Here is a 13,574-nt window from a genome sequence, read left to right on the forward strand (position 1 = left end):
TTCTTGGCAGAGGTACTGGAGTGCTTTGCCGTTTCCTTCTCCAGATCATTTGATAGATAAGGAAACAGAAGGAGACAAGGTGAAGTGACTTGCCCACTGTCTCACGACTAGTGTCTGAAGCCAGACTTGAACTCAGGAAGATAAGTCTTCCTGACTCGGGGTCTGGCATTCTATCCACTGAGCCACCTAGCTGACCTATTTACCAGTTAGGGAAGAAGGAAAACCTTTATATGTGGTTTTCTTTAGTAGCATAATTAACTACATATGCTTTAATTATGGGTTATTTGCTTAATTTTTTTCTTCTTTTTGCCCAGATTTATAATTTCATCAATTGTAGGTAGTTTCTCTTTTGGAAACTCCTTTCCCTGATGCATTGTCTATAACTTTTAGTCTTAGCCCATCATCACACAGCTAGTATATATCAGAAGTTAGGAATTGAATCCAGGTCTTTCTGACTCTAAATGAAGAGGTAGATGATATTCAGAGTTGGGTTGTCCAGAAAGAATCCAGGGGGCAGAGGTTCTCCTAGACAAGAGAGCTTTATTATCAAAAAAGTGGTGGGGGGTCCTGGGGGAAGACTAGCAGCCTGGAATAAGACTGGGGCTTACTTTTATACCCAACTTTTTAGGCACTCAGGTAGGGATGAGGGGGGCATGCTCTTGTGTGGGCAGTTAACCACAAGAAGGGGAGGCAGGAAAAGAGACGCAGGTGTGTTGAGTACTTTACAAAACAGTTCAGGGATGTGGTCACAAAGCAGGGAATTTAACTTGCAATGTTCAAGGATATGGGCACAAACATTAGGGGCAAGTCACATATACAGAAAATAATAAGGTTTTCTTGTCAACAGATAGGGTCTCCTGTTACTAAGCAGATATAGATTTAGCAAGACTCTCATTGTTGCTGGGCAGAAGTCAGCTACATCATAAAGGAGGCTTTCTGTCCATTACCCAATGGTGTCTGTTTCCTTTTGCTTGTTTTTAATTGAAAAAAAGCTTGTTCCCCATATTTGAAATGTTTCTGGGGTGACTTCCTCTCTCATCATTTAATTCAATCCAGTAACATTTATTAGGTGCCTGCTGTGTGTGGGGCACTATGCTGGAGGCTGGTGATGCAAAGATAAAAATGAAATAAACTTAAAAGAAGCTAGATACTCCAGTGGTGTAGAGATGAGAAAAGAGAATATGCTCGGCACAGGGGTGGATATAGAATGCTGGTCTTGGAGTCAGCATTACCTAAGTACTTAGACACTTACTAGCTGTGTGACCCTGGAAAAGTCACTTTACTTCCTGTTTGCCTCAGTGTCCTCATCTGTAAAATGTGAGGATAATAATAGCCCTTACCTCCTGGGTTGTGAGAATTAAATGAGAAAATAATTGTAAAGTGCTTAGCACAGTGCCTGGCACATAGCAAACACTATATAAATATTAGCTGTTATTAGCTATTATTGTTCTAGGCATTGGGGATAGCCTATGTAGAGGCACAGAGGTAGATGTCATATTTAGGAACCATTGAGGTTGAAATATGGAGTGAGGGGGAATAATGTGAAAAAATGGGTAGATGCGTTGGAGTGAATGGCTTTAAATGTTGAACAGAGGACTTGATATTTTATTCTAGGGGCAACAGGGAGCCATTGAAATGTTTTAAGCAGGAGAATAATGATATGGTTAGAATCCCATGCATTAGTGATATTGTTTTGGTTGCTGTGTGGAGGATGCATAGAGGAAGAAAGTAGGAAGACCAGATAAGAGACTTTTGTAAAGTCTGGGTAAGAGAGGATGAAGGCCTGAATAAGGGTGGTTTGGTGTGAGTGAAGGACGGGGACATGTGAGATATTGTGAACTGGTTTTGCCATTTCTAAAAGTAATTTAGAATTATGTCCAAAAAGTCACTGACCCATGTCTGCCCTTTAATGCAGCAATACCACTTCTAGTTATTTTACTAGATCAGAAGGAGAATATGTATACATATGTATATGTGTACAAAAATATTTATATTAGAATTTGTTGCAGCAGAGAACTAGAAATAGTAAGTGCCTGAATGGCTGAACAAATTATAGTATGTGAATGTAATGGAATATAAGTTCTGTAAGAAACTATGAAAGGGAAAATTTCATGGAAGCCATTTTATGAATTGGTGCAGAATGTAGTGAACAGAACTAGGGGAACAATTTATATAATGTAAAGAAAAAAGACTTTGAAAGACTTAACTGTGATTGATACAGTAACTAACTGGGATTCTAGAAAACCAATGATGGAACATGCTACCTACCTCCAAGAGTTGATAGACTCTGAGGTGGTATAGAGTAAGATCTACATTTTCAGATGTGGCCAGTGTGTGTCAATTTGTTTAGTTTGCTTATGCTTGTTTTTTATAAGGGAAGCTTAAAAAATTCAATGGATAGATGGGGGCAAGCAATAAGGATGCAAAAAAAAAAAGAATGGAGGCTCAGTGAAGCATTTTTTGAAATGTACAGAAGAGAAACAGAATGAAATACAGAGGGATATAGAAGTATAGATTTGAAACTAACCTGATGAATTTGTTACATATACTTTTTTTTAAAGGAAGCTGTACACAGTAAGCATTTGTGGTTTCACATATAGGTCTCTTCCTGTTCTCTTTATATTAAAAAGTTCTTATCTGATTGTATTTGTCAGGTTCAGAATAATAAAAATTATAATGTTTTAATGGGAATTCCTTTCAGTTAAGCATTGGATTAGATGGTTGCCAAGGTCTCTTCCAATTCTGAATTCTGTGATTCTGTGACTAAGTCAGGTACTGAACTTCTTTAGAAAGGAAGGAGAATAGGAGGGGTAGGGGGAGGGAAGAGGGCTAGAAAACTGCTCTCTGATAAATATGTTTGGAGTACAGGTGGAAGGAGAAGTTGCTGAGTGATGTTGGAAGGGGAAGACCTGGAAGTAACAGTGAGGAACAAGGAATGGGGTGTGTGTGTGTGTGTGTGTGTGTGTGTGTGTGTGTGTGTGTGTTTCCAGTAAATGTGTGCAAAGCTATTTGAATATTCTTCTAGTAACTAGTATGGCAAATCTGTTCCCATAATTACATATGGCATCCCCAAACCAATAAGTAACATTTTTGTATTATTCTTCAGTTTATATTATTTTTGGCAAAGCTCCCTTTACCATTCACTTGGATAGTTGAGTCGAATTTGTAGTATGAATCACTTTTGAATGTGAATGAAAGGATATAGATGAAGATATTTGAGTAGGATATAGATGAAGGGTCCTTGGGAGCCAACATGCTAATCACCTAATCACTTCTTTCTCTTTTTGTCATAGTCTGGGCTTGTGTATACAGAGGAGGAATGGCAGAAGGAGTGGAATGAGCTTATCAAGCTTGCTTCAAGTGAACCCCGAATGCATATAGGGACCAATGGAGCCAGCTGTGGAGGGTATGTGTGTGGGGGAGGGGGTAGGAAATAGTAAATTCTCCATTTGTATTTGAATGCTTCCTATCCAAAGAGTTTTCTGCTAGAGGGAGAAGGAGCCCTGAACCTTGTCATAGGAGTGTTTCCATCCAGTGAAAACTGAACACAGTTCACTTAGAATAATTGACAAACGAAAAGAACAGGTGTTTTGGTTTTTTTAAACATACAAGTAATGGAAGCTTAATTACATGAATGCAGAAGGAATTGTAAAGTTAAGGTGAGTTTAATCTAGGTCAGCTTCCTGAAAAAGGTCACTTTTGATCAATGAGGAAGAGACATGAAGAATATATGGGGGGTAGGGATGGAGGAGAATAAAGTATCCTGTAAGATCAATTTGTACTATTTCTTTAACATTTGGATATTTTTGGTGCCACATATCAGACCTGTGATGACCCATGAACTTAAATTAACCACCATCTGTAGCATCTTTTTTTTTGTTGGCGGATGTGGCTTGAGCTGGGACTAGGTCCTTTCTTTAACTATGAAGCTCAAGGAAGAAAGAGGCTAGAGGAAGAGTTGGTAGAATTAATGCTTCCATTTTTGTGTTGGGCCAGTGATTGTAGTAGGAGTGGGAAGAGGGGAAGAAATTGGAGAAATTGCTAAACTGGTTGAATGTGAAGAGATGGTGATTACCTCTCTGTTGCTGATGCCTCCGAAAGACTTAGAACCATTATTCTCCAGCCTCTTTCCACTCCCTCAGTAAACACTTTTTAAATGCCTATGGTATGTATTCCTGTGGGACAAATACAAATATGAGATGTTTCACAGGTTCTGGAGCTTTTCTCCCAACCTCCATTCACACTGACTTCTAAGATTGTGGTGGCTCCATCTTCCTTAAGGTTTCTAGGACTAACCTTGAGGGATTAAGTGCTATAACTTATGAATCCCCACTGATGTGCTTTCACTCATGATTATCAGTTGGCATCAGTCAGCCTAATGTAACAAGTTCTTAAAACATGTTTATTACAGTAGTATAGTTGGTATATAACATCCCAGCAAAAGTCTATGACAACACTATTTTGCCAGTTCATACGTAGTCTGTGGGAGTTGAGCTTAAAGAGCATATGTGGCAAAAAGGGTGAAAAAAAAAAAGCTCCTGAGGTCCTCAGGATGTCCCCCTTAGGGGTGGTGGTGGGCTTTTTTTTGTGTGTGTGTGAGGCAGTCAGGGTTAAGTGACTTGCCCAGGGTCACACAACTAGTAAATGTCAAGTGTCTGGTCTGAGGCTGGATTTGAACTCGGGTCCTCCTGACTCCAGACCTGGTGCTATATCCACTGCGCCACCTAGCTGCCCCTTGGGCTTTTTGTTAAGCTTTGAGTCTGCCTTTCCTCATTGGCCTAGTCTGTCCTGGTTCCTGATATAGACAATTGTAACTGCTGTCAAAGGGATACTGCTGGGGTGTTTGTGAAAAATCCCTGTCCTCTGGCCCTTCAGAGTTGATGAGGCTTCTGCAGCCAAGGAAGGGAGGAAACTGATCATATTTCTCTTAGATCATAAGGTATCTTTTACAAGTCCTTGATTGTATGTAATAGACTGCTATTTATTCACACTCACTGCCTAGCTCTCCATTGTCCTTCCAGCCCCCAGCAGTTTTGACTTTTTGGAGATAAGGGTATTCCATGATTCATAGCCATATAGCACTAGCAATTGAGTAAGCAGAGACTGGATCACTGACTTCATTAGTTTAGGGAATTTTCGGACGAGGAAACTCCCTCTACCGATTCACGGCTGACACCTTCTCTGAAAGAGTCTTAGAGAATTGCCTGGAGCATTTGGAGGTTGAGTAACTTACCATAGGTCATACAGAAGAGTGCATGGCAGAAATGGGACTTGAACCTAGATCTTCCTAGTTCCAAGGCCATCTCTTCACTTTACCACCCCATTTTCCCAGTACGTAGATCTAAATGGATGTTGTTGTTGGTTTCATTTCAATCATGTCTGATTTTCCTTTCCCCCATTTGGGGTTTTCTTGACAGAGATACTGGAGTGGTTCTCCATTTCCTTCTCCAGCTCATTTTACAAATGAGGAAACTAAGGCAAACAGGGTTAAGTGACTTGTCCAGAGTCACACAGCTAGTAAGTGGCTGAGGTCAGATTTGAATTCAGGTCTTCCTGACTCTGGCCCAGCATTCTCTCCACTGCACCACCTAGTTTCATTATCCATTATCTAAACGAATAATGGTATGAAAAAGATTTTTGTTTCAGGGACTAGCTGTGTAGTTTCCAAAACTCCATCTGGCCAGTTTTCTTCCTCCTTTTAGATTCTGGGCCCAGTGTCTAGCCAAGATGTATATACTGAGGGACCTACTTGATAGGCTTTGCATTCAACTTGTATTGCATAGTCTGCAAATTGTTAAACTGTGTGGATTATCTTGAGTGGTTGTGGATTTCATTTAGAAGACTCTGTACTATTCCAGGACTTGAAGCAGTAACTACTGTGTCACCATTTATATCTCCTGATCTTGTCAGCTGCTGCAATTAACATAACTGCTTTATTCAACTACCAGTATTCCACTGTTAATCACCAGGTTCCATCTACTTTCATCACTGGTAGCAAGCACAAGGTTATTAAAAGGGGAATCTGTATAATAGAATATGCCAGCTGTGTTCATCTCTATTACTAGTGAGATGTCTTTCTCCTGCCCTCTGGTATTGCTCAGTATTAACTCCATGAGATGTTTCAAACAATTCCAGGTGATGTTTCTTGCAATTCTAGAGTCTTCCAGTTAGCCCTGCCCACAATAACTAGTATAGAAGCTACTGTAAACTCCCAGATAGGTACTGATCCCCCAAAACTCTTAATATCCATACCCACAATATACTCCTTCACTCCTCCTCCTGTCAGCTACCACAACTACTACCTAAACAGGGAGTCTAATATCCATGTCCACCTGAGTAAGGATATTCTTTCCCTCATGTTTTGTTCCTCAAAATCTCCAATAGAAATTGGCCTGTCCTTATGAAACTGACATACTATAACTTGGTTACTAATATCTAACAACCTCCTTAGGTGTTTGGGCGCCCGCCTCTTATTAGGCCAGTGCTTAGGACAGTATCTGGCACACAGCAGGCATTTAATAAATGCTAATTGACAGGCTGAGCAAAGATTTAAAGAGGCTTTACTTCCTGAGGACGTTGAGGTCTGCCATTATATTAGTGATGTAATGACAAGCCAGATGAAGCCAGGGCAGCAGAAGCCTTAGATTGGATGATGGCTCAAACCAGAACCGAAGTAGTGTGGGAGACCAATGTAAGAAAATTCAGAGTCCAGTCTATTCAGTTATAGTTTTTAGGAAGAAACCTGATGATTCTAGATAAACAGTTCATAAGAAGCTATTGATACTTGCTTCCCCACAAATTAAGAAGGAAACTTAAAGACTTACTGAACTCTTTGAGTTTTGGAGAACCTATATTCTCCATTGGGGTATTTTTTTTTATGGCTCCTATTTGTTGAATTATTTTTATTTGTACCTTTGAAGGATCAGTATGTATGATCCTATATGGATCTTGACCTGTCTTCTATTAGCAAACTGTGATAAGACAGAAGTGGGCTGTTTTATTTTGTTTTATTTTGGTTTTGGTCATGGAACCCTTTGACAGTGGCAAATCTCTTCTCAGAGGAACGTTTTAAAATGAATAAAATAGAACATGTAAGATTGCTGTGGAAATCTATTTTATTGAAATGCAGTTATCAGGATATTTTTAGAAATTTCTTTAAAGAAATTATGATAATGAGACAACATATAAAACTTGTGAGATGCAGTTAAAATAATTCTAAGGGGAAATTGATTGTCTCTCTACGTTTTCATCAGGAAAAGAGAAAAAGAACAAACCATTGGGCATGTAATTTTAAAAACTTTAAAAACAATAAATAAAAAATCCCTAAATAATGATAATTTCAAATATTAAAGAAGAGATTAATAAAATTGAAAGCAAAAAGACCATGAAATTGATAAAAACTTTGGAGCTGTCTTTTATTTTGATTGGGAGTGGGGGTGGGGAATGAATAAGCTATATAAACAATTAGCTAACCTGATTTTATTTTTGAAAGAAAGAAGAAAGCCAAATTATTTGGATCAAAAATGAAAAAAGAGTAAGAACAATTGCAAAGGAAACGAAGGACATTATCAAAAACTATTTCTTGCAATTACATGCTTACAAAACTGACAACTTAGAGAAAATACATGAATACTTACAAAATTATACGACATCCAGATTAATAAAAGAAACACTCTTTAAATAACCTAATATCAGAAAAAGAAATTTAATAAACCTTAAATATACTCCCAGAGAGGAAAAAAATTTCCAGTATCATATGGATTTACACATGAATTCTATTAAGCATTCAAAGAACAATTAATTATAATGCTACATAAGCTGTTTGCAAAAATAAGAAAAGAAAGCACTTTTGCAGTATTTTCATATGATACAAATATGATTTTGATACCTAAACCAGGGAGAGACAAAGTAGAGGAAGCAAAGTATTAGTGAATGTTGACAATTTTTAAAATGACATTTTTACGAATAGGCTATAGCAGCATATTAAAAAGATTATATATTATGATCAAATTAGATTTATAGCAGGAATGTAGGGCTTATTCAATGTAAGGAGATTAAATATAATCATGTTAATAATACATGTATAATAAAAACCATATGATTATATCAGATGCTGAAAAGGCTTTTGACAAAATTCAACAACTTTTTAATAAGTATAGAAATAAATGAACTTTCCTTAATATGGTAAATAATATCTACCTAATTCCAAAAGCAAACATTATATTTAATGGTGAAAAATTAGAGGCCTTTCTAATAAGATCAGGGGTAATGCAAGGGTGCCTGTTAATTACCACTACTATTTAACATAATTCTAGAAATGCTAATTTTAGCAAGCAATAAGCCAAGAAAAAGATATTGAGAGAATAAGCATAGACAAAGAGGAAACAAATGTGATGGTATGATATACTTAGAACTTACTTAGAAACTTACTTACTCTAGAAAATCAACAAAAGCTAATTAAAGTAATAATTTCAACAAAGTTGTAGAATACAAAATAAGTCTACATAACTCATCAGCATTCCTTTATATATATATCAATAGAATCTAATGTGAAAAGCTAAAAAGAGAAATTCCACTCAAAATAACTCATAGAAATTATAAAATTTGGGCAAGTGTATCTACTAAGATTCACCTGGGAAATATCTGAATCCAACTACAGAACACATTTTCCATAAACAAAAACATACCTAAGTAATTGGAGAAATGTTAATTATGTGTGGGTAGGTTGAACCAATATAATAAAAATGATAGTACTACCTATATCATTTTTTTTTATCCAAGGTCATACTAATCAAACTAGAAATATTTTGTAAAGCTAGAAAAAAAATAATAAAATTCACATGGAGGAACAAAGGTTAAGAAAATCTTAAGGATAACTAATGGGGGGAAAAAAAGGGGGACAGCTAGGTGGCGCAGTGGATAGAGCACCGGCCCTGAAATCAGGAGGACCCGAGTTCAAATCCAGCCTCGGACCAAACACTTGACACTTGCTAGCTGTGTGACCCTGGGCAAGTCACTTAACCCCAACTACCAAAAGAAAAAAAGAAAAAAAGAAAGAAAGAAAAAGTAGGAAGGGAAAAAGTGTAAGTCTGTCAATACCAGATCTTAAACTGTACTGAAAAGCAGTGATCATTAAAATGACTTGGTACTCATTAAAAGAAAGAAAGCCAGAGAGAAAGAGAAAGGGGAGAGCACAGAGGAGACATCAGTGGAAGAAATTAGGTACCCAGTATATAGAAGCAAACACACAGAGTAGTGTCTGATAAACTCAAAGACCTGAGTTACTTTGGTAAGTACTCACAATTGAACAAAAACAGCTGGGAAATTGGAAAGCACTCTGGCAGAAAGTAAGTTTAGAACAATATGTCACACTGTCCAACAAGATAAACTCCAAATGGACACTCATTTTACTACAAAGAAGGTTTAGGATTGAGCCCATTATTAGCATATTTATGGGTTTTCATCTTGCCTAGGCAGCTGGCATTGGGGAAGGGTCAGATGGATTTTCAATGCAATAACATCATCATATCACTGATATCACAATTTGATGATCTTCCAAAGACTGTCTTTGATAAATCAGTGCTACTCTAAGAAGGGGCAGGGTTCTTCTCTCAAATAGTTTCTTGGGGTCTAAATTATGAAAGAACTTGCCGGAGTAGGATGGGATTTCTTTTTTTATATATTTCTAGTTGATCTTCTCTAGCTTTTCCTTATGACTGCTAAGTGGAGCTTTGGATATAGAGCACTGGGTGTAGAGTTGAGAAGACCTGAGTTCAAATGTGACTCAGACACTTGCTAGCTATGTGACCTAGGGCAAGTCACTTAAACTCTGCCTCAGTTTCCTCATCTGTAAAATAGGGATAATGATAAAAATACCTCCCAGGGTTCAAATGAGGATCAAATGAGATAATAAAAATGCTGGCATATGGGAAGGGCTGTATCAATGTTAACTATTATTATTATTATTATTAATATCCTCTGTGTGTGATTGCTTAGGCCTAGAGGTTTTTGCCTCATGGAAAAGTCTGTGCATCCTGGAGAAATGGTTCAGGTCTTCTTTAGTTTGCAAGTTTCCTGTCCTTTGGGATGGTTTGTAGAATTTCTTCCCAGAAAGTGTTTGGAAGGGGGCCTTTTGGAAGGGGATTTTGCTTTAGGGTGGTTTGGGGGAAATAAAATTAGCTTTTTATAATCGTGGAGACTAGGAATTTATGTAGAGAAAAGGGGATTCTTGGGGGCCATTTTAGTAGTGATTTTAAGTCCCTGGATAAAAGTGAACATGAATCTTTAACCAGCCGCTATGAAAGAATATGATAGACCCTCAGGTATTTTCAAAGAAGACAGAACTTAATATTAGCCCCGTAATGGGGCTCCTAAAGGGGAGGTTTTGTCTGGCAGGCCTGAAAACACTGAATAGGTTTCCTATATAGAGTGAGTCCTCATATCAGCTTAGGCCTCAGGACTTGGTTGGTTGCATTCAACAACCTGTGACATCTTAACTATTTTAGTTTGAATGGTCCAGACTTGTGATGGGTACTAGTGACAACAATCAGATGTCATTCTCTTCATATTCCTTAGTGTCACTCCTGCCCATTATGATTATTTGATCCAGAAAATTTTTATGAACTGTTCTTGATGTAGTTTTTCCTCCAGCCTGACCATTGTTTTATAGAGGGGTGGGGAAAGCTTCCAGAAATGATGTGGCTCTAGTCACACAGCTAGTTAGTTACAGAGCCAGGAGCAGAAAAAAGGTCTAATTAAAATTGGTCCAGAGCTGTGCCATTGTACCCCAGTGTTTTCCCTTCATCTCTTGACAAGAGTGCTTAGTCTTCATAGGTTTACTTTTCTGCTCCTTTGACTTCAGGGTGGAAAGTTCAGAAGAACCCGTATATGAGAGCCTGGAAGAGTTCCATGTCTTTGTTCTTGCACATGTGCTTAAGAGGCCAATTGTTGTCGTGGCAGACACCATGCTTCGGGACTCAGGAGGAGAAGGTGGGTCACTTAATCACATGTTCTAATCTGAACTCTGTGTAGAAATGGGTACTATGCCTTTGAGAGGGCGGGGGAGATGAGTAGCATAATACAAACATAAGACACACTGGGGAATAAAATACAAATGCTGAGAAGATGTCATAGACTGGAGTTAATAAGTAAAGACTTTCTGGAAGAGGAGACTGTTAACTAGTCTTTGTTAGGGATATACAAATGGCAGAAGGTAGGAAGATCTCTCCTAGGCAAAGGGAATTGATCGGCTTAATGATTTTCTCCTTTATGTTTCTTCTTCAGCATTTGCTCCAATCCCCTTTGGGGGGATCTATCTGCCCTTGGAAGTCCCTGCCAGCCGGTGTCACCGATCACCCCTGGTATTGGCCTATGACCAGGCTCATTTCTCTGCACTGGTGTCTATGGAGCAGAAAGAGAACTCCAAGGAGCAAGGTGATGATGATGGTGTCTTTCTCTGGTTTCTATCCGTCTTCCTTCTTTTACAATGCCTTGTTTCCTCATGGGGAATTGAAATGAGAGATTAAGGAAAAGCTTGGGCTAAAACAGTTCTTGGCAGTAGAAGGGAATATTAGATCAGGCCTTAAAAGTCACAGGGACATTGGTGCATCCAGTATGTCACTGCAGTTGAAATTCTCACTCCGCCCTGGAACAGGACCCTGTACAGCAAGGTAACTGGGTTACAGGACTCTTTTGCTTATGTTTATGCTCAGATGAGTTTGGTCTCTCAGCACAGACTGCCTGACACTAATCCAGAGGCAGTAAGTGATCCCCGTTGATTGTTCACTGAGGGTGGGCTGAAGGCTCTCTTGAGGCTGTGTAGCAGGCAGAAGTTAACTCCACAAAATAGGTAATTGAGTAGAGAATAGTCTGGTAGATATGGTAATTATTCCCTTTTGCTTTCAGAGCAGGCTGACCTGTGCCTGGTTACTCAGAGGCTTCTTAATGACCTGTTTCTTTACTTCCTCACTCCTCTCCCTTCCCTAGCAGTGATCCCACTCACGGACTCCGAACACAAGCTGTTACCCTTGCACTTTGCAGTGGACCCTGGAAAGAGCTGGGAGTGGGGCAAGGATGAGAGTGACAACGTCAGGCTGGCCAGGTCAGGCAAATGGATTCTCTGTGTTTAAGACCTTTACACATACATTTGCATACTTCTTAGCACCTCCACAAGTCTTCCCATCTCAAAATGGATCTATGATAGCACCTGAAATATCCCCTGTCTCTGGGGGGCTGGCCAAAGGCCAATACTAAAATTGTGATGTTGCATAGCTGCTTTTACAGTTTCTTAGGGGGTTGGGGTTGGTGGCACAAAACCAGAGCTTTTTGTTTCCTCCTTTCAGTGGAATAGAGATGATAGTTCTGTCCTTAGTATTATAGACATTGCAAAAATAAAAAAAATAACAAAACATGACCTGAGAGGTCAGGCAGGGCTATCAAATTATTGCTTCTTACGGCTAGATTTGTCTACCCTGACAAAAATATAAATGAGGGTGGATTTAAAATAGCCAAAGTTGTCCACTGTAGGTTTGTGGCCCTGTAGAATTTGAATATCAAGAGAAGCAAATTCCCAGGTCTCAGGTGTCTAGTTTTTCTAGCCCTGTACCCCTGAGTTTGGAGTATATGTGAATAAAATAGAGAAAGAATTAAATGTTTTTTCTAGCCTTCCAAACCCTCCCCAACCCTGAATTTGGCAAACTTGGAGAATAAATATATTTAGAACAATACTCACATCTTTCCCTATTCTCTTCCTTAATATCCCCCATATCTGAATAGTGACCTAGTTTACCTGACCTAGTATAATTCCTAGTACATACGTACTTGACTTTCATTCTTTATTTTATTATTTTTCTCAGATTTTAATTTTTTTATTGTTATGAACTTGATAAACACTGACAGACTGTAGTCTTATTTACCCCCTTTGAAGCCTTTGGTTTTTGATTCTTTTTTTTCCTTCCTGCAGTGTGACCCTGTCCCTGGAGGCAAAATTACACCTGCTACATAGCTACATGAATGTGAAATGGATCTCTTTACCTTCTGATGCCCAGGTGAACTTCTTTGCCTTCACAGTCGTAGCTCATCTTTCACTAGTGGGGGGACCCATTGTTGTAGGGGAAACCTAGGCTAGGTGGGAGAAAGGAACTTAGCTCTGGATGGAATACATAAGGGATGTTAGGCAGAGTGGGGGGGAAGGAGACATTTGTAAACTCAACCCTACACAGACAAGCCAGGTGTTGCTTAGAATCCTACAGGGATATCTAAGCTCTGTTCTAGCATGAGACTGAACTACCACAGGAAGTCCCAGGAGTGGTGGGTGGGATGAAAGTTAAAAACCAGGAACAACTCTTTACTTGTCACAGCAGTTACATTCCTCGGTGATTAGCAAAAGAGAATAAACCAACCCTCTCCACCTCCATTCCAGAGAGTTACTGAAGAACTTGGGGGTGGGAATGGGAAGGAGGTAGGTAGAAATGTGGGATAATCTTTTTTTTTTTTTGGTTGGGCAGTGGGGGTTAAGTGATTTTCCCAGGGTCACACAGCTAGTAAGTGTTATGTGTCTGAGGCCATATTTGAAC

General features: G+C 38.9%; 1 protein-coding gene across 1 annotated transcript in view; it reads left to right on the forward strand.

Moving 5' to 3' along the window:
* The window catches only part of OTUD7B (OTU deubiquitinase 7B), a 78,080-nt gene that overhangs the window by 59,816 nt on the left and 4,690 nt on the right, over nt 1-13,574 (forward strand). The window contains 5 exon segments of the mRNA XM_078154918.1: nt 3,294-3,406; nt 10,862-10,989; nt 11,284-11,433; nt 11,986-12,100; nt 12,962-13,046. Of these exon segments, the coding sequence (XP_078011044.1) occupies nt 3,294-3,406; nt 10,862-10,989; nt 11,284-11,433; nt 11,986-12,100; nt 12,962-13,046 (591 nt within the window).

This window comes from Phascolarctos cinereus, unplaced genomic scaffold (assembly GCF_003287225.1).
Source record: "Phascolarctos cinereus isolate Bilbo 61053 unplaced genomic scaffold, phaCin_HiC Scaffold_5;HRSCAF=322, whole genome shotgun sequence".
Lineage (NCBI taxonomy): Eukaryota > Metazoa > Chordata > Mammalia > Diprotodontia > Phascolarctidae > Phascolarctos > Phascolarctos cinereus.